This window comes from Hippoglossus hippoglossus, chromosome 17 (assembly GCF_009819705.1).
Source record: "Hippoglossus hippoglossus isolate fHipHip1 chromosome 17, fHipHip1.pri, whole genome shotgun sequence".
Taxonomy (NCBI): domain Eukaryota; kingdom Metazoa; phylum Chordata; class Actinopteri; order Pleuronectiformes; family Pleuronectidae; genus Hippoglossus; species Hippoglossus hippoglossus.
The window spans coordinates 16700415-16723200 of NC_047167.1; the positions used below are offsets into that span (position 1 = coordinate 16700415).

General features: G+C 40.8%; 1 protein-coding gene across 2 annotated transcripts in view; it reads right to left on the reverse strand.

Annotated features, from left to right (window-relative positions):
• Positions 1-22786, reverse strand: part of pth1r (parathyroid hormone 1 receptor) — a 53912-nt gene that overhangs the window by 18304 nt on the left and 12822 nt on the right. For both annotated transcript variants that reach the window (XR_004616646.1, XM_034612557.1), the window contains exons 2-6: positions 12235-12337; positions 6229-6339; positions 5875-5996; positions 2227-2321; positions 351-537 (exon numbers count right to left, since the gene is read on the reverse strand). Coding sequence is in view for 1 of the 2 variants with exons in the window: in XM_034612557.1 (XP_034468448.1) it covers positions 351-537; positions 2227-2321; positions 5875-5996; positions 6229-6339; positions 12235-12337 (618 nt within the window). In the remaining variant the exon portion in view is untranslated. The remainder of the gene's footprint in view (positions 1-350; positions 538-2226; positions 2322-5874; positions 5997-6228; positions 6340-12234; positions 12338-22786) is intronic.

Consider the following 22786-nt stretch of genomic DNA (forward strand, 5'->3'; position numbering starts at 1 on the left):
ATAAAGATGATAAGATGGTGTGATGGGAGAAGTCTCGCTGGACATCTTTCACCGTCTGGCGCCTGCGTTCTCGACCATTTGCAGACAACTTGCCAAGGCAGGTGAAGAAAGGCGTCACCTCTCATCCCCGAAGCTTCTTGGTGAAACTTCTTTAATTCCCTACAACAAAGGCCAGTTGCACCGAACTCAACTTTCCTTGGAAAACCACAACCTGCACACAGACTGATTCCCCGTCAAAGAAGGAATTCAGAGAGTGTTTTTCCTTGTCTTTGTGTTTCTTCGAGGACATAGTGCTTTAGGGTGACCCCATACATGCTGTAAGTGTGTTCCAGCCGTGTTGGCGTACTTACGAACTGTGTTTTGTTGGCCGGTGGAGCCTCGGTGATGGACTTGAGGTCTTCCACTGTGACTCTTTCCATGTTCTCTAAGGCTGATCCAGAGTAGAGTACAATGTCTTTCACGAAAATACTTATGGCTCTCAGCATGTAGGACACGAATAGGTGCATATGGATGTAGTTCCTGGTGCAGTGTAAGCGTCTGGGGAGAAAACAAACGAGACGCAAGGTCAAAAGATAGATCTGCTGTGTTTTGTGTGTGTGTTTGTGTGGGCTGGCACACCTTCATGCGTAAGTATTTTCACACTCACATGCACTCACACACACACGCACGCACACACGCACACACACACACACACACAAATAGTACTCATCCTAATCGGAGCCAGCTGAATTCCACGCTGACTAAAACACATTCTTGAGATTTAGGGGCTTGAAACGCACAAATATTGAAATGCGCCGCTCAAATTGAGCTGTAAAAACAAAATTGCAAGCATGTGTTGGGACAAGCAATGCAAATTTCCTCCCAGACAAGCGCACGTTTATCTGTCAAGATTCCTCCCAAAACATCCTGTCTGAGAGTTCCCCGTGGAGTCGGCCTCTGAGGTCAGGCTCCCGTATTGGAATCAAGCCCCTGGATCAATAGCCACAAAGGTTACCTCATTAAGTAAGTAAATTTTAATATTTATAGGGTATTCAACAGGTTTTTACTGCATTGCAAAAGAGACATTGAGCAAGAATATTCTGAAATATCCTGAAATAAATATATAAAAAAAACCATTATCATTCTGTATCTAATATTAACTATTCAAGCTCAACAATGAGCCAAATGTTTGACAGGCTATCCTCAGAGACCTATTGATTTAGGAGCAGCAGGCAAAGACTAATCTAGTGTACATTTCCCTGGTGAAAAATACTGAACAGGACTGCTAATGTGAAATATCGCTTTTCTCCCCCTTGAAAACATTTATGAGCTCCCCTGTCTGCAAGCTGACATGTCGGAGGGGAGACACGGCTGGAGTGCTCCGCAGCACAGAGCCAGAATGTCAGATGGGCCCCTGGGATAACTTATTAAACTCATTTGGCCCGTGGATTTCCTGGTGCCAGTTGGGAGCGTTCCTAAAGCCGTCTGACTGCCTGCCTGTACAGTAAGTCACGCTGGTGGGAACATTGGTAAACAGCGTCTTTACATCAATTCCCTGATACTCCCTGTGCTCAAGAAATATGCAAATAATGACTAATCTGCGCTGCATTAATCAGCCGTGAAGAAGAAAAATCCTTATATTTGACTGGATTCTTCACATTTTCGAGGAACTTATACTTTACATATTTCATGGGGGGGGGGGAGTGGAAATAACTGCACACTTTGTAGCATGAGAGCTGAACTCGGTCTAAGCTTGGTGGCTTTACAAAATCAATACCCAGGCTTTAGCTGTTTGTCGCCGAATATTGAAATCAGCATGAAAACAACGAGGAACGTAAATGTCGGACAATGAGGCATGCGTTAGTCCTGGGGGAAGACAAATCATGGTCTGTTAAATGTCAAAGTAAAAGTCAAAGGAAATGGTTGCTACAGTTTGCTCGCTTCATGTTGTTGCCATGACACAAGATATAATACACGGAACAGCGAGGGAGCCTTGCATGATTTCATGATAACGCCTCCATCAAGAAATGAATCCCCTCTCTGCTTGTGTTTATGACATGTTCAATGAAATGGGAGGAAATCCGTGTTCAGCCTGTAACCGCGCCATTAAATATTTAGACTCCCTGCTGTCAAGCCCTCGGCTATTGCTCTCACCTTAATTTCTGACCCTGTGTCCGTATCACTCTCTCGGGAGCACTTGTGGTTGAAATGATTGAACAAACGAACCGAGTGGTGGCATCGACTCACCGGAAATATCCCAAGATGACAACAGCCACCATGAGCGATCCCAGAGAAATGGAGTAGCCCACTGTGTAGATGAGATACAGACGGTGGAAGACCTCCTGTTGGAAGAGGAAGTGGGTGGAATGTCAACAGGGCAGCAAAATGGATAATCAGACGTATTAAGACAGAGAGGATTACAGCATGTTCTCCCTTTACTGTGGTACACTGCAGGGTTTTAGACAAATTACTGCAGTAAAAAAAAGCAACTACTGTTATAACCACCATGATAGAAAGAAAGGAGCCTGGCTAACAACCATAGTCTTCTTTAGTCAGACCTATGAACAGCGCACAGTGCTGGCTGCACCCACTGAGATCAGTCTATATGAGACAAAAACACGTGTATCTCTGTAAGCAATCACATCTTCTTAGAGCAATGGTGCTCCTGCAAAGCAATGTCAGTTGGAACTTATTCTGATGAAACATTTGCCCGTTAGAAGGTCAGCACTGTCGTTCAAATGGCTAATTCAATGCAAAGATAATGCCACGTGTGATTGCACGGTCTAAATCTGCATCAGAACAAGCCATTTTTAGTGTTATGTTGCTGCCCCCAAAGGGATTCTCATTGTTTCCCATAGAAAATTTGATTTTGAAAGCAGATGGGGAGGCGAACGCTGCCTGAAATAGGAATGGGGATATTATCGTACTAGAAAAAAAACTATAAATAGTAGCAGGATTGAAGTGAAGGTATTTCTCTTTTCTAACCTAGTTTTTAATGTGAATAAATGTCAGCAATAAGCATCTAATTGGAAAACACACACTTCCCATCTAACAGCCTATACTTCATGGATAAGGTTTAGGAGGCCTCAGCTGCAGCCATGAACTAAACACCTTTGATTGACATATTCTATGTTAAATGTCATGAGACTCGGTTCGGCGCTCTTCAGTTTATTATTTGATTTTAATAACATTACAACACGTTCAACATTTTAGAGAACCACATCATTTTACCCAAGCGATTTTTACAATGAATTGACATTTTCCCTCAAAGCTCAGAGCTTCAAAGTGCATCAACTCCACTGTGTTTGAAAATGCGTTGCCATCTGGAGAGAACTACTTGAAACGATGTCTGACCTGGCTGCTGGGGGTGAGACGGGCCGGGTGGAGCCGTTTTATCTGCTGACAGCGAGCCGGCCACCCGAGCACAATGTAAAGGGAGCCACTGACAACGAGCCCCATGTGATGTAACCAAATACCACACTGCTGTTATCATTTAGCATTGGCATCCAGTGCTGGAGACACGGGTGTCTAAGTTGTGGTGTGTGGCAGATCTGCTGTGTGTGTGTGTGGGGGGGGGGGGGGGGCTTTCGATCATGCATATGTATTATTCATTAACTAAGTCTCACAGGAGTCCATCAACATAAACATCTGAAGTCAGAGAGAAATAGAGGGGTGCCAGGTTTAAGGTTATGACCACATCCTCCACACCACAGTCAAGAAGAGAGGAAAACGTTTGTGGGACACCTGATTATTATAAAACTTGTAAATTAAAAGAGAAGAAACGGCCACAACATCGATATCAGTTCCCTGAATTTTGCAATTTTCTGCCCCACCCCTCCACAGACCAAACAACTGAACAAGCAAACGCAGATGAAAACATTACCTCTGTGGTTTCCCCAGAGGTAATAATGGAAACGTAAATGCTCTTTCTCTATCTACAGTCAGATTCTAGCTGTTTCCTTGCTTCTTACAATCCCCAGCAGTCCTATTGAGCGATAGTGTTGTGTTCTGACATCCAAGCCCCACATGCAATGACAGAAAAACCCAAGAGGAGCAGCTGCAATTGGGGTCACGTCTAGCTTTTTCTGTCACATACCGACGGTGGTAGTAAACAGCTGCCTGGTTGGTTTACAAAACAATTATCTCCACATGTTGTGTTAACGGCTGTGTCAGTGGTTCTGGTATTTATGATCCCAGGTTGGACTCGCACATGGTGTTTATGTTTAGATTTAATTAGGGAGAATGAGATTTAACATCACAAAGGCAGGAGGTGAGTTGAAGTTAGATATTAAAGGTGTTATCAGTGTCAGAGTGAGAAGCTGGTGAAGTGGTTCTAATTATTGACAGTAATTGGGTGTGATTTTGTTCGAGGGGGTCTCTTCCAAAACGATGCTGCTGTATTTAAGCTGCATGAATTCAGCTCATGTGTGTCGCAGATGTTGTGAAATGAACGATTGTTGAGACTGTAACTATGTGATTATGTAATTATGACTGAATATAAAGATGGCCGTTATGACGGCTCCCCAGAATTGAGGCCAAACCATCTCAATCGCCCTCTGGTGGCAAGCTGCAGTAGGTCATTAACCCCGCCTCCTCCGTTATAGTGGATGGGTAATGGACCAAAATAAAAAGTCAAAATATTCAATGGGACTGTATTTATGCAATGTCTTCAGTCATAACAACAGCAAATGACATTTAAAATAAATGTAATCGCATTTCTTTTTGCTATCCTTTGTTACAGTGAAGAAAAGCCTGAATGATATGGATTTTGGGGGTAGATACTGATACCGATATTAGGAAGTAAAACATATCTGATACCTCTAATAAACATTGGCAATGTTTCCTTAAATGTTGTTATTAAACGCAATTTTTGATTGTTAATAAAAGGTCTGTGAAAAGGCTCTTGTCGACTGATTTTTATCACGCAACCAATATATCAGTTTGGCTCTCGAAGAGAAATCGTACTCCCACAGCGCGCATTGATATCACTGTGTGGTGCACTTCCAACTTTATGGCCACAGTTTGTAGATGGCCTCTTCAGTTTCAATATAGAAATGGTTTTCTTTGGTGTGGTGATAATAAAACTTGCCTGACACAGAGCCCCGACCTCGAACCCATCAAACACCTTGAGGACACTTGGGATGAGTCAGACCTCCAACTGTGCCCCAGGTTTAATCACAAATCATCCATGGCCGACCTCAGCCATGTTCTCGTGATCTAATTGGAGCAAATCTCTGCAGCAACTTTACAGATTTTCTTTACAAATCCAGAGAGGGGAGGCGGTTCTTCAGTGGGAATCGACAGTCGTACTTGAGTGTAATGTTTATGTGTCTCCAAACATACATTTAAAGCTGCATTATTCAACCTCAACGGTAAAAAAGACCATAACATGACACCAACATGTCGCAGAGTCGGTGGGTTTAAATTGCTTCAGATTTTCTGGCATCTGGAAGCTGACTCCCATTTGTCTTGTTTCCTCATTTTCCCTGAATTACATGCTTTCAGGCAAGTTTCGCAATTTGCACTCAAGACTTATGTGACACTATTGTTGTCAGTTTACGTTGAAATGGACATTTAGCTAATTGCGGCTTCACATTATGACAAAGGAGCCACATTTCTGTCCTCTGTCATTATCTCCCTCTCATTATCTCAACATTTCATTGAATATGATTAAAGTTTATCCACACTGTACTTTACTGAGGAGGCAGGTCAAAAATGTGTTTTTTCAGAGGGACTGTAATTGTGGGGTAAAGTGTTGCAATCGTTGCCTAAAAGGCTGTAATCGTGTGACAATGCTGTCAGGAGAAGAATTCACACTGAGGCTATTGCTCTTAGTTATTGTGAAAGACGAGGCCGTAACTGTTTCAATTAGCATGGAAATGAGGCCGATCTCACCTTTTCATGGCTGTGGTTGTAATGGTAGAGGAATTTTGCACATTCGTTATAATTGGCCCACGTCTTGTTGATAGTGGCCAACTCCCACGTCCCGTTGTCGTCACACCGACGATATGCTAGACCTGGACATCAAGCAGAAGAAGAGCGTTTTTAATTACAAAGTTTTCCAGCACAGTCAGTAACTCATCGTCTGCTTCTTTTTGATTTAAACAAACATCATTTTTTATAAATCTCAAAAAGACGATACAGAAGGAGCCCAGGCTGTGGTCGTGTACTTCGCATCCGAGGCCTGGTGCCCTTTCACAAACCGAATGAGCTTCAGGGCTTCAACTGCCGACTGCATCCAGGGCTCACCTTTATGGTTGAAGTCGTAGATGTACTCTGGACAGGCGGTGGATACGAGCTTCCCCGGAGGCCCTTCAGGCCAACAAACGATGCCATCCCATTCTGGTGAGCAGAAACCATCTGCAGAGACAAAAGCAGAGGTTGACTTTTAAAAATAGAGCCACAGAGGATCGTTCACGCTCTGCGTCAGAATCACATGGCTGCAGGCATTTACGACAGCAGGACAATAGGTTTTAAAGGATCCTGTTGTCCTTTAAAAAACTAGGCCAGTTGCATGAACTTTACACGTTTATGTAAATCAGCACCGCAGAGCAACCTTGTAACCTGTACGAGTCCACTCCCCGTCCACTGTAATGTAATCAAGACAATTCCCACAATGCTAATAACAAGTTGTGTGTTGAGTCTTATTTGTTCATAATAGGTTGTTTGTTGGCTGGAGCAGATCTCCATAATTACTACATTGTTGATGACATCACACTGTTTTTATGTTTGAATGGGTGTCATTTAAATTCTTCCGTGCAACACTGGCCGCATTGTTGTAGCCAAAGTAGTCTATTACTACAAAATAAAGGTGCTGAGAGTTATACAGCTGATTTTTTTTTCTTTGCAACGTGATGTTGTCTATGAGCTACATTAAATTTAACTTAATCAAGGATTAAGCGAAAGTCTGTGTTTTGTCTGAGAAACACAAAAAACAAAAAGACCAACTCTTCGTAATTGAGAAGCTGGATTGATACAATATAAGTCATTTTGCTTTGTTAAATAATAACAATAATAAACGATATTTATATGGTGCTTTAAAAAAAAAAACAAGTTTACAGAGTGAAAAATAACTGTAAAAAAAATGTATTGTCTTTTAATCCAATTATTTAATCATTGGCTAATTATTACACTTAGTGGGGAGCCCTTGTAGGCAACAAGTCTATCATGTCTCTATATCACTATGTAATAAATAGATAATAACACATAATATACCCAGAATAGTAATACAAATTCTACAACCGCCACAATAAATAAAATTAAATAGTTTTCAATTAAATTAATTCAACAAAAATAATAATCCATCCATCATTGCTTATCCTTTGAGGGAATAATAATAGTAATAATAACAATAATAACTACTTCTAAAATGTCTAATCTCGTGCCAGATTTTAATTTGTAACATTGATCATGTGAACTCATTAAAGAAGTACAACTTTTACAACAATTTTTAATTACACTTCACATGTTTAGTGCGAAACTATAGGATTGCCTGGTCAAAGGAAACTCAAAGGAATTTTCTATTAAAGTTTATAGATGATTTGAGGCTGTGGTGAAGAAAACGTAGAATGTGAAAACGCAAAGGAGCCATCACAGCTTGAACCTCTCACCATTTTCTCCCACTTCCTTGGGATCCCTGCAAGATTGCTGACTGCATGCATTTCACAGAACATCACAAAAAACGTTGCCATCCCTTTTTTCAGTGAGGAATGCGTGCCGAGAGATTTTGTTATAATGCATCTATACTTGGTTCAGACAAAGAGCTGCAGGTTCAAAGGGAACAGAAAATCTGTTTCGGGGCACAGAACCCCCTAATTGTCAGCTAAACCGTGGACCTCAGCGCTCTGATAGTGGGAGCGAAATCCCTTTCCCCACAGATTCCTGGCAAAAGCCTCCCTTATGGTTTGGCATTTATGTTGTATTATTGAAAACATCTGCCCCACTTTGACCACTAATAAGTAGCTGAGGATAAAACTAAAACTATCCTCTCTTTGCAGTAGATCCATTATTTTCTCATTCCTGTAATCAAACTTACAAAGAAACATCTGAGGCAATGACGACATGCTTTTTTATTTGCCTGTCACTTGGAGCACAAAATTAAAGAGCAGGCCGAGTGGAGCTGACTGATTCGTCAGGATCCCTGTTGGGAGAAAAACAGCGTTTCGTTTTTGAAAATCGCACTGACCACACATCCTGGAAGTAAAAGTAGAATTGCTCTTCACTTTTGCCATAGGATTTATAACCATCGGACCACCTACTAACAGGCTCAAATTAAACTCCGAACACACACACGCATATATAATTTCCCGTAAATTTCTTGACCACGATTTAAATATAAACGTGACTACAAGGGCACTTTGGAATTAGTGATGTCACTGGGGGTTTTTATTAAGCTTTTCTTTCCCCCTCCACTTTTTGGATTCTGACGTGCAGATGTCAAAACACATATTGTACTTTTTTCCTGATACATGCAAGCTTTTATAATGATTGCTGCTGTTATTCTACACCCAGACCGCAAGCTTTAAGTCTGAGCTATTTTCACACTGCAAGGTCTGGGGCATTGAACCCACATCCCTCCACTGTCCTCTCCAGGCAAACCTCAGTGTTTCCTCAAAGAAAACCTTGTCTCGGCCACGTAATGGAGACTTTTGTGTATTTAAAGCACAAATGAGGAACAAAAACAAATAGATAAAATGCTGGAAGGCAACCAAAACCAGAGTTTCAGCCTCACGCGGGACTCCATCTTTTTCAATGAACCCAGAAAGGCACGATCGATTCATTACCCTGAGCAAATCCTATTTCACACTGGTGGTGTTTTAAAATAGTCATCACTTCACATCTCCTATAATAGTTCAGAAAACCACGAGTTTACACAGCCCAAAAAAGAGGAAAGAAAAACTCTGGGGGTGGTCAGGCAGGACACAGGCAAGACAAACACAGATGTAAAGCCAAAGTCCTGAAAAATGCAAACTAGCTGCTATTCTCTGATAATACCTCAACCCACAGAGTCAAGGTTTTACCACAATGCACGGAAGAAAAAGAAAAAAGTCCTAATGACATGCACTTCAAGGAAAACGCTCACACGGGTCATCAGAGAGCACAAGTAACTCTTTCCTTGAGCGTTATCTCCGATCTTGACAGTCTCCATAAATTTGCACGACATCACAGCGAAAACCACGAAAAGGATTTTAAATGATTTCCACATTACATAATTACAAACAAACAACCAGATGAGACACTCAAGTTCAAATCAAGTTCAAATCAAGTCAAGTCGAAGCATTTCATGTGCCGTTAAGTAAAAGAAAAGAAAAAACATATCTCAAATCAAGCATGTTAAATGAGCACATATGTGCTTATCCAGGCAAACGCTGCAAACACACTGGGGACTAGTTACTACTTATACTAATTCCTTCAGCTGTGATTGAAGAGATATGTGCAACCTTCCAAAAGAGGTCAGGACACCACTTGCGAGATGAGTCCTGTCAGGGGGTGTGCCAACATGATCAGGTCTGCAGGTCAGCTGTCATGCACCGTACCCCCAGAACAGCACCTCCAGCATCTCACTGAAGTCCAGTGTTCGATTCTTTGAAGGACATGAGGGATCTGAACGTCCTCACTGACGTACGGACAGAGAAACAAGCCTGTGAAAGTGTATTTAGTGCCAAGGAGGTTATGTTTTCATCTGTGTTAGTGTGTTTGTTAGTTTGGAGGATTGATTTCCATTTAATTTCATGCAACAGGAACCCAATCCATTTTGCTGCAGATCCGGATCAGGAAGCAGAAGGAGTAATTTATTTTTCCAACTTAGCGAGATAGCGTTTTTTTCAACATTTTCATTCGTTTCACAGAGAATAATTCATGAATCTTGATGAAACAAAAAATCAGGGTTAATTAGAGGACTGATATTCATGAGTAATTGCCATTTGGTGCAGATCCAAATAAAAATACGTTTTGCACATTCCAAAGTAAAAGAAAATCTATTTAACTGTGTAAAACAAAGAAAGATTGATTAAGAAATCTGACACATGTGGCATAAATTAAATGAAGACAGCTGCAGATGTGCTTGGGGGTGACGTTGAAGTGTGACAACAGGCTCGCCAGTCACTACGACACGTCAGGGTGGATCAGGCGTGATGTGGTCAGATGATCAACACAGACTCTCATCTGAAAGAGGCCTAATGTTTGACTGACTGCTCTGCTTTTCATTAGCATGTACGGCCGCCCTGCTAAAAGTGCAGCGTGGTTATATGAACCCTGGACGTCTAACACAAGGCGCCTGCACTCCTCGATAGGAGCAATTCTGTCATAGTTTCTTAAATCCAATTTCAGTTTTGTGGCTATTTATCAAAACCATGAAAAGTTGGGAAATACCACAAAGGGCAAAGTAACAACGGGGGATGGTCAACAAAGGCTCCCTCTGTTCACTGCCTGGAAGTAAACATTTTTAATTATGTGTTTCATTTACAAGGGGGTATCGTCTGGAGGGTCGAGGAATTCGATGCGACCGCAATGCACTGAGGTTAAAGAGAAAATAATATGATTGGTTTCACTGCGGCATCCAAAACCCTCTGAACAATCAACTGGGAAAATGACAGCAACCACAATGAGATAGAGTAGATGCTGGTGTCTGCTGGAAAATGGTAGTCCTCAGACACCCATAAATACACAAATACACCCCAGGATCAGCTTCGATCTCAGGCTCTGGAAGCCACAAGGAGGACAAAGGAAACCCAGCAGCATTTCAAACTGCGAGAGTACACATTTAACTGCCTGACAACTGCACCACAAAAGGCATTTGACCACATCAGCAAAAAGTGTGTGAAACAGACCCAAACATGATGATTCTTTGTTTGCTTGTTTTTGTCTAACGAAGCATCAAGGCGGTTCTTTTAGAGCGCTGAGGAGTTTTGCAGCTGATTAGTATCAGTTCATATAATCAACAATCACATTCCAACAAGTTACCAATCACGTTGAATCAGGACAACAAGGCGTTTTTTTTTACAGTCTGACACACTCACGTTCACTCCTGTGATCATCATGCTTCTGCTGCTGCTGCTTGTCATGTTATTTACTTTTACAGTTCCTGGCAAACTACTGTTTGTGCTGATTGATTTCTTCCTCTATCGCGCCAGCCTCCTGCTGGTGCTCGTGGCATCCCCCTGCACTGTATATTATGAGTGTTTCAAATCTGTGCACATGAGGTTCTGTTCTGTGCAGCCCATGGGGGATTCATTGCACTCTCCACTGAACCCCTCGCTCCAGCTGGGATTCATTGGGGAACTCCCACAATAGCATTTGGCAGCAATAAATGGTTCAGTCTCCTTTGGATCTGTGACAGATTTTTGTTTAGAAAGAAACCTGTTGCAGGTAGTGGAAAATAACCCTGCTGGAAATCTTATGAAGGCTAATGAAGAGGGACCTTGCCATCCCATGAGCCTGATGCCGTCTCACATATCCTGCATGTTTAGTTTCCACTGGTTTCATTATTTCAGTAATCTCTCATTGACATCTAACAAGGGATTTTGGTCAATATACACAAATGAGGATGGACAGGCTTATGGAGTTTATCTGTTTTCCATCCAATACAATCATTCGAGCTGGAGATTTACAAAGGAAACACTTTAATCTCTTTGTCATTCTATCACACCACGACAAAAAATCGAATTCTGGTGGAGGGAACCAATGATGGACAGCTTCGTTCATATCAAGTAACCAATTGTGGTAACTTTAGGTTGAACAAACTTAATTAAATTGTTTGTTACCGAAGAGGTAAAGTCTCCTCTCATTCCAGGTCAGTGGCTACATGCTCGTCCGGGCTGAAATATCGGAAACAAATATCAGATGGTTTCCCGGGGAATTTTGGAAGGAAAGTCGTGGCCCTTTGAGAGAGAATTTAGATCTCGATCATTTGGACTTTAGTGATCCCCTGATATTTCCTCTAGCGCCACCACATTGTTGTTGCTTGTTGCGGTGAGCGAAATGTCTCTACTGGATGATTTGTAATGTAATCTGGTGCAAGCAGATGTTTTTGGCCCAATACAAAATCCTACAGGCATTCCCTTCAGCCTAAACTGCACCTTGGATTAGTGCTAATGAGCAAATGTTAGTTTGCTATTACGCTTAACTGTGAATATGATAAACATTATACCTGCTACATCAGCACTTAGTGTCATCATTGTGAACATGTTAGCATGCTTATATTAGCATCTAGCATTTAGTGCCAGAGCAAAGCCCCACGGAGCCATTTTTACTCACCAGGAACCTTGTGCTTTGACTTGATGTTTCCTTCACACTTCCGTTTGGCTCTGAACAACAGGCCTATCTGCTCCTCTTTCGTGAGCACATCATCTGTGTAGACCTGCAAAAATGGAAAAACACAGGGTTAGGAAGTCAGGGAAATATTAAAGTGTAACTGCAAAGTGCATGATGCATGTTTTGCAGCGAAATCCAGATCTCAAACACTAAGCCCCAACAATTACAACATCAAACAGCACACATGAGAGTTTCTGATGTGTCCAAAACTGCGGAGAAAATATTTAATTACACATCTGTGGTCCCATCTGGATCAGAAATAAAGGTTCTGACTCTGCTCCTCCAGTAAAAATGCATCAGTTGGCTGATATTCAGACACGATTACGTCTTCACAGCTGCTTCAAACCCTCTAACCGCTCATCCCTGGTCATAATGCTGCAGACAGCACAATTCAAATCCAGTTTCCTTCAGTAAAATACTCCACAAGTGACATTTCCTCAAATGGAATATGAGTGAAAGCAGCGGCCTGGATGTTAAACAGACTTTTCTGTATCTGGAAGGTCAGATTAGATTGTACTTTCAGTTTCCCTGTCAAGAGCTTAAGAGCTACACAGCACAAGGATAACAGTTTTTCCCCCTTGAATAAATAATATTAGTTTCACTTGTTGTTCATCGTCCCAGTTTGTGTCCCTGTGGTTAAATCTTCTACACGGTCACTAATCAGACGTGACAAAGTTACAACACGGACAAAAACACGTTTTTTTCCCAATATTTCCTGAGCTTTTGAACACGGTGTTTGACTGTGGCGTGACACCTCAGGTGTGGTTTTCCAGTCAGGGGAACATTTTCCATTCTAATAGGTCACACTGACTGGCTCGCTGTTTGCCCATGGATCACTTTTGGGCAATGACAAATGTGACTGTATTGAAAATGACCACATTTACTTTTAACGGAGCGCGCTGAGAAAAGTGGTGGGAAAAAAAAGAAAAAAACAAAGAAAAAAAAAGCCCTGAACCACAAATCACCAGGATTATTACTGCTGCCAAACAGGAGTTTTCATGCTGCGTTAAGCCAAATGCAATATGCATCAACACAATGAACTAAGATGTGGGCTGTGCAGCGTGCCTGGAGAGGTGGCTGAAATACACTTCATGTTCTTGTCTTTTTTGGTTTAATGATGACTTAAATCCCAAATCTGGATGTAAAGAAATCTAGTTGCAACATATGTGAGAGGAAAGAAACTGAAATGTTAAATCCATACACAGGTAAAAAATACTGACGCTGCGAAAACATGTATTACAGCCATTTGAAATAGGTCAGAAAACTAATTAAAATGCAAGATGCAACCATAGCATCTGCATCAGCATCCACAAAGAGAAGGCAGAGGGGAGATATTCTAATTATAATGTTCTGTTCTGTCTAAAACTACAACTAAATGCCACTGATTTGTCTTCTTTATAAATGAGAACTTAATCTGGCAAACATGATTCATCACTTAATTTCAGATTTTGAGAAAAGTAAGTAATAAGCATTATCAGATAAATGCTCTTTAAAGTTAAGGTACTCATTATCAAGCAGTTGCAGAGGAGATGTTTGAATATCTGTAATGCAGTAAAAAAAAAGTACATTTGGAGTAGAATAAAGTAGCAGAAACTTGACTTATTAAAGTACCCCAAAATTGTACTACAGCACAGTAAGTTTACTTGTATTTAATCACTAGGAAGCTTATTTTACTGCAGCAGAAGTACTGCACACTGGGGCAGTGCATCTATATTTGTGCCACCGGCTGCTACAAATGACACGAGACCCACGAGCTGCAGCAAAGCAAACGTTATGATATTTTCCAGACGTTTGAAGCCCTCGATCTCTGCTCCCTGTTTACGTTCTGAAAGAGTATCTGAGGAACTTCTAAATCTGCGCGCCGACACAAGGAGTCATTTGGGAACCGAGACGTGTATACATTGTCTCTGGTGCGAGTGCGTAATTTTCGCAAACTTGAAATTAAACTGTAAATACCCCAGCCGTCGTGGGTTTGCGGCACACAAAACCATAATACCTCAGTCCATCAATATTTTCACTCCTCACAGCGCCGAAATAAGGATGTCCAGTCTGGGAGCTGAATGGTGTTACAGAATGAAGACGTTTATGGCTTTGCACGGTAAACAACCACAGATGGAACAACATTTGACCGCAGGCGAAACAAGGATAGATACTACCTGTTTGCTGTGCTAACTACGCCAATATAGAATATTCCACTGACAGCTCCTGCAGACGTCGACACTATTTTCATTTTAATAACTGGCTGGTGTTACTTTAGGTGAAAGCTCCACCCAACAGGAAACCAGAGACGGAGGGTGTAGATGTTTAGTGACATTTTCATCACAGTGTTGTCAAGTGTAGTATAACAAGCAATGAGAAATGTCATTATCCTTGAGTGGAAATTAATACATCTGCTGCATTTAAGTTTAAGTTCATTTTCACCTTAGTCTTCAAAGTGCTGCTCTACAGTTTTTTTTCCAGCTCTTTTCTAAAACCCTTCAGAGTGAGACTGTTGTTTCCGACACATCAAGAACAAATATATTAACCTTTACGGCACAGATCCAGCCTCCTTGAAACATGAAGCTAAAACGAGGCATGGAGTTTCGGGGTTTGTTTTCCCTTGAAGAAACTGGAGGGATTTCTCCTTCATCTGCAGACTCCTGCTCGCGGGGATGTGGAGGAGTATCGTTTACCATTTTAAGAAGAGAGTCCTGGGTAATAAGTGTGCCCCCTGATTATTTCTGAAAACGATTCCTCCTCCACTGGCCTGCGTCCAAACCTCCAAAGTAAACACGACTTCTCACAGGGAGAAACATGGACATTCTTATTTACTGCATTTCATTCAAAACACAGTATTCTTTTTGTTAAAAGTGTTTTGAGTGTGTGCCAAAATGAAAATTAGAAAAAATACACACTATATAAATACGCGTTTTTTTTCATCACTGGTCACTAGAATACAAACTCCACTTGAATAAACCACAAGTTTCTATTTGTCTTTGCAAACTGCGGCTCGATGACTTAAACTGCAGCGCTCCGCGAGAATATAAGACCAATATTGAGAGAACTGTATTTAGGCTGCTGTGTGAAGACAGTGTTGAACCACCGTGACTAAATACTGACACTATACACCATGAGAGCGAAAGGCACATTTACAATTTAGTTTTCTAATTCCAGCATTTGCGTACGAAATTATTTTAGTAACCAAATGTTGTGTTTGGTTATAAAAGTTCTGCTTGTCCAGGGCCACAGATGAATATCGTCAGTGTTCATTTGTTGATTTTTTGTGGGGGAATATTTTTTTTTTTTACAAAACAGAAGTTGAAAAGTCGTCCGTCAGAAACGGTGTCATGCGGACAGAAGCCATGCACACACCGAGTGGAGACACTGGGTTTCCGGTACATTAGCAACAGTCTTGATTGTGGACAGCCTTTTTTCTTCAAGAAAGCTGTGGTTGACCAAAGTCATTTCCTGAAAAGCCCGACAGTGAATCAAGGGAGTGAAACGCTGGAGCTTGTGAGGTAGAGTTTCATTAGAGAGCCCAAAACAAAAAAACACGAGGAGCCAACGAGTTTAAATGAACTGCAAAAAAAAACAGCACTGAGTCCAATGGAGAGCAATTACCAGTAATAAGTCAACGATGGGTTTGATCTCATTAGTCAAATCTCAGACCATGAAAGAGTCCTCTAAACACACACACACACACACACACACTCACACATGCACAAAATGCATAATAATCATACAACAAAAACCTTCCAAACATAATGGCACAGTTGTGTTTATCTGAGCAAGACACTGCACTTAAACCTTATACACTGACCTCCCTAGAAGTCAAATGAGATTATAATACTATTTTATATATATTGTTTTTACAGATGGTTGTTTTTGCATTCAAGCCTTTATCTGATAGTTTATTAAACCGAGGCAGACGGGAAACGAGGGAAGAGAGAGTGGATTTAACATGCAGCAAAGATCCTTGTCGAACCCCGGACTTAATGATGCGGCACTCGACTTTCAGCCACCAGGATGCTCCAGAGTGAACATCATTTTCAAAATAATGATATTTGATGTCACCTCATAGCTCGAGTAAGACTGTCACTGATATGCCCCAAACAAAGATGAAGTTATGGTGATTCAGGACAGATCTCAGTCGCTCAAATAGAGATATTTATCAGTAAAGTACACTTTAATGGACGGCGGTTTATTGTAAAACAACAGAAACCGTGGTAAACAAAGTTTGGCTTAATGATGGTGCTGAGGGGAATGATTGCAGGTTGTAAATGCTTTGCAATCACACTTGTGCAAAACAGACATTTAGTTTTTATGAGTAACATATCGGGAGAACAACGAGCTTGATGGTGGTGCTAGAGGACCGCTGAGGGTCCACAGGGCTGAGTGATTGGCTGAGATCCAAAACAACAGTTGGGTTTTCAACAGCATCTTCATCTTCATTCCACAACGTGAGCTAAATGGGTTCATTTCAACCAACAACTGAAAGGCACAGATGTGCTGCACCTGGAAAATGTCACTGCACACTTATCAAGACAAAGCGACATCAGACTTTCCCCCGATACCCCAGAGAGATCATGATGTTCCAGCGCATCGATCTTATCTCTTCCAGTCATCCAGATTAAATCTGTGTAATCCCGATGGATACATGTTGCTTTAATTTTGCTTTAAAGGTTTTTGCATGATTCTTATATAACACATACATGTCTTATATACAGAACAGTACCTGAAAGGGGAAAACAGCTGTTGCAGTTCATCCAGTGTTTATAAAAGGAGCATAATGTCTCGTACTTATATTATGAATATGCTGTAATACATAGTGATCACGGCAGATTTCATTGCTGTGATGTATCCGTACATTATCTAAAACACTTATCCTTTGCGGGTCATGCACGGAGCTGGAGTCAATCCCAGCTGGCAGTGGGTGGGGGTCATACCCTGGACTGGTGCCAGCGTATCACAGAGCTAACAGAGACAAACGATCATGCACACACACACAGACACACTAAGAGTCTCAAATCATCACCAATCTGCATGTCCGGGTAGAACATGCAAATTCCACACAGAAATGGGATTCAAACTGGAAACCTTTTTGCTGTGAAGCGACCACTGCACCACCTGAACCAAGTATATTCGTGAAAATTTTACATAATTCCAATTTTTTCTCCCACACTGACGTGAGCTACAGCATCTGAGAGTGTGTGCGTGGATGATAGTGGTTTTTATTTCAGGGTAGACTTCACATGAGTTTGATAAACACAAGATTAGCATTCATCTAGCATTCACAACTATTAAATTGTTAAATATGCAAGGTGAAGGGTTACACTGTGCAGTGTAGACACTAACACACACACACAGTCAGTATTCAGTGCTTGTAGATATTTTTACTGTCAACATTAACCTTATGATCACAGCTCCGCTGGTATTTTGCCTGGAAACACGAGCCGTATTAATTTGCTCTATCGTTTCACACTTGTAGAATAATACCCCCCCCCCCCCCCGTGTTGGCTGATCCGTCACAGAGGATGAGATTTCTCAGTAAACGCTCAGATAAAGTGAGACATTTCTTTCCAGATCACACTTCATCACATGGATGATAAATAATATACAATAATATTTACTCTGGTCTGTGCAAAGCGCCTCTATTATGGGAGTACAGTTGAATGTTTGTTTTATGTACGTGTTTTGGTCTATTGCCATTCTTTACACCATAAGCTAACATTCACTTCCTTGCTGTTGGCATATATTCAACATTTGATCCCCAGGGCTTTTTTGACTTTCCTGTTCCTTTCCCCCCCCCCAAAAAAATTTGGGGTCTAGAAAATTACAAGTCCGCTGAATCTTGTTTTTAATGGCCTGTCCTCTATCTGGAAAAAAACATGAATATGTTACTTTTGACATATTGCACCGCATGAATGTTTTAGCGGATGAGGTTCCTGGATATTATAAACTCTATGAGTCAGTGCCACTCCTCTTCAACTGTGCAATTTGCATTTGATGATAAAAACCACAAACCACAAGACTGGTTGTCCTTTGGAAATGCTCGCAGACCACATTCTGACTTAAAGCAGCATTTAGTTCCTAATTATACCCTGCTCTGGTCGTAAGCTTGAAGAACAGCACTTTTGTCCTTGATGGAAACATTGTGTGAGCTCTGAGAGGCGGCACACATCTTGTGGAGTCCAGATAGCAGCGACTCTATTGTTCTCTGAGTAAAAAACTACCATTATTATGTTATACAAGGGATTTAATTCAAATACAAGTAAAGGTGGCTACTTTTATAAAGCAATACACACCCAGCATTTTCATCAAAAGCTTAATGATTATGCAACAATCAAAAGCACTAGGCATTTCATAATATCTTAATGGATGTCACGAAAGTGTCGGCTAATGATACATGTGACCGACTGACGGCTGGAAGGACAATGAGGAACAATCAATGTAAATATAGTCATTTTCTCTATACAGATTATACGGATTGAAGGTTAAAAATATTTTCTGTAGTGGATTTGTAATCCATTAGAGGTTGTTTTTCCCCAGATGTAACAGATCGTGCAGTTTGAGCACACGCGGTGCAGCGTTCACGGTATCAGTCTCAGCTTGGAAACGTCGGCTCTAAGCCTCTAAATCGCAGCAGCTGACGATAAAATATAAAATGTCAGTGTACCTTTAACCTTTAAAAAGCATCGTTAATCAATGTTCATCAACATTTGCCACAAAGATATTCACACGAATATATTGAGAAACGGATTCAGCTGCTGAAAAATGATTCAGCTGCTGAAAAATGATTATCTGGGGTTTTCGGTATCAGCTGTGAATGAAGTGTCAGATTTGTGGGTCAGTCTTATTAAGTAGTAATCATTGCAACCTACAATAATCGCGCAGACGATATAGACGAGGTGGCAGAAAGTAGGGCTCTACAATATTTATCAGGATGGACAGCAGGTATGTCCTAATGGACTCATCTATTTTTCAATGAGACTTTGACCAAAATACACACGGCTGCAGGGAAAAGAGGAGGAGCCTCAACATGTCTGAAAGCTTTCCAAAGGTTCGTTTTTCACACAAAAGGTTCCATAAATGAAAGATGATGGTGAATTGACTGTCAGGTGAGGCCGACTCCGTGGTTCAGGTTTGTTTCTGTTTGTTCACATCCTCTGCCTCAGATGCTAATTAACCCAGCTAATTTGCAGAGTCTTGTTCTCGTATTGGAGGACTCACTGTCAACCCTCTAATTAGTCGACTGCAGGAGGTTTTTCAATTTATATTCCACTTAGTTTAATATCAAAAAGCTGGCGTCAATACAAAATCACACTTTCACAAGTCTAAATGGATGTGGGCTCTCAACCGCCATCGATCCGCCATCTACCACTTCTGCATGCGGATCTTACTGCTCTCTCTGTCCATAACAGAATACTCTGAGCAACTCTTCACATTTTGTCCATATTTTCCTACATGGAGGAGCAAATAATGTATTATTATATGATGCAATCCAATACAACAACACCACGAACACCAACTTCCACTAGAATTACTGCCCCGAGGTTTTATTTCTCTGCAAACCAGTCAAATTGCAGGAAATAGACAGAATGTTCTCTTCAGAGAAGGTGGAGGTGCAGAGCATGCGGATGTCAGAGTGAAGTTGAAATTCTGTTTAAATCATTTGTCAGAAGATGTGTCAGAATATGTTTTTGAAGTATGGTTACATGTGTTTTATGAGATCACAGTGACTTTGACGACTACAATCCAGTCTCTTCATCTCTGAGCCCGAGTGTATTTTGTGCCAAATCTGAAGAAACAACATCCAAGCCCATGAGATATTGTGTCAACGAGAATAAGACGGACGGACAAACAAGACAAGCAATCAGAAAACATAATGCCTTCGGCCACGGCTGTCACCAGTGTGGAGGTATTAAAATGACCATCAGTGGCCATCTGGGAGCCACCATAATTATTTTTCATACACTGTCAAAAATGGTTAAGCCTTGTACATTTCTACAGAAGCAACATTATATTTATTTATTTTTCACAAAGGTAGCATTAGACATGGTTCCTCAGTTTGTTCAGTAGATTCCTTGTTTGTTTCTTTCAAAAAACCAAGAAACGGAACACAGTCGCACATGGATGGAAATACATTTCGTATATTTCTGTACACGCCATCAAATTAATTTTAAAGGAATACATGGAACCTGATGAAACCAAAAAAATCACTTTCAATAAAGGCAGAGTTTTGGTAAGATTTCTGTAAACAATGTTAATATTGAAGCAGATATCCCTTTACTATCTTTACTTGTATCAGGCAATTTCGGCAGTGTTGCAAATTAACATTGCAATTAAACAAGAAATAGTAGATTTACAAAAACTGTTATCAAATTAAAATATCTGAATGGATTAATAATGTATTAAATACATATAAATTGTCTATGTTAAAATAAATAAATACACCAATACCACCTGAGATATTGTGTGTCTAATTAATTAATCAATTACATTTCAAGGAAATTGACAAATTCGCAATGATTGCTGTGTTATGCTGGATGTATTATCATACATTTCAAATTTGTACAATATGTATTTCACCCAAGTGATATTGATAGTAAACTGATTATTTGGCGGTTTTGGAGTTACTATGTCTCACTTTATATGAGCATATATCAGTATGTTGACATTTTATACATTAAAAGGTGAATCAAATGATTGAGTGTATAGACAGATTTATAAATAATGGAAATTGCCAGAACCAGCTCTACTAGTTGATCCTGTGCTTCACAGTCAGACTCCATAGTGCCTTGAAAATCATTTTAATCACTGTTAAAAGTAAAGCCAATGAAGGAGAAAAATATGTGTACGTGTGTATGTGTTGCCTGTCCGCAGAGGCGACACACACACACACACACACACACACACACACAGTCAAACAGTGGGAGCTGGGGTGCAAAGAATGGGGTCAGTCTGACCAGTGCGACACCGTGACAAACACTTTGGAGTCAAAAGTCAATGTGACACTCTTCCAACCTTTCTAATGAAAATCATTTCTGCAGCAAGATGTGTGCCATTACCAGTGAGAGCCCAGCATAACACAGCAATCAGTGCAGGGTGGATGTAGTTAAACATCTTAGCAAAGAAGGAGTAGAGAAAAAAGAGGTGATGCATTTAAAGGTCAACACTTCAAGCAATCAGCGGCTTTTCCACTCAAAACCAAAGGTACATGGAGAAGCCGGCTCTCTGCAAACAACCAGGACAAGGACACGGTTTGTATAAAACCACTAATTGCAGCTGTCTTCCAAAGAAAACCACTATACTCTGGGCTAATTAGGCAAAAACTTAATCAGCCAAGGTGTCTCTCTCATTGCCTGCTAATGTTCCACCCTTTTGTTTTAATTACTGAAGAGGCGTATTAAAGAGAATGAACCTTGTGTTGGTGGTCACCTTGACTGAAATGCTTTTCACTGGAGCCATTTTAAAACCAACATAATTTAAAATCAAGAGGCAAAGACATGTGTATTGCTGCATAGGAATATACAGAGAATGTATACAAATATACATAGTATGTTGTATCTAGTATAAAAAACATGTATTATAACTCTGTGCATGACTTCCAGGAAAAAGCGTTTGCATGACATACGAGATAAGTCCACTTCAAACACAAGCTATTAAGAAGGATTAAATCAAAATCACATTGCCGCTTCAATCGAGCGGTTTAATTAATCAAGAAATAATTGTGCATTCGGTGACACTAAAAGTAAAAAAACATGAAAAAAACTGTACACAAGGTGCCTTTTGCTTTTCTCTAGCACCAGTATTTAAAGGGGACATAGCATGCAAATTCCACTTTGTTAGTGCTTCTACAGGTTAATGTGGGTATCTGGCATGTCTACCAACCCAAAAACTCTGGGAAAAAAACACTCGCGCGTTTTGTTATGGTTCCTCTAAGTCAGAAACGTCATGCTTGAGCGACTCGATTGAGCTTCCTGGGTTTTGTGTCGTAACAAGGCACTGGAAGTCTCCCTACATGGTAATTTATATCGTTTAAAATCATGGGGGGAGATGGGGGAGCTGGCTCATTAGCATTTAAAGGAACAGGCACTCAAAACAGGTCACTCTGTGGAGGGCTGTTTTATACAGGGTAAAAAGGGTGCTGTTTTAAATGATCCTTGTGGTATTTTGACCAAAGTATGTTACAGACATTTCATTAAGACCCCAAGGAACCATATCAACTTGTGGTAAAATGGGCATGCTATGTCCCCTTTAAGTTTCAACCTTTTGACACCACTCTTCAAATGCATCTTATTCTATAAAGCCACTAAATAATGCGGTGAGCCATTAATGGATTAACTTGCAGAGATAAATACAGCATATACTGTATGTGTCCCTTCATGGCTGCATTTAAAGGATTTAATACACATTAGGGACACAAATGTTAATGCATACGTTTGAGGATGAAGAAGATCAGACTGTCTGGTGGGTGAAAGAACATGCGAGCACACATGGGCTGCACTGTAAACTG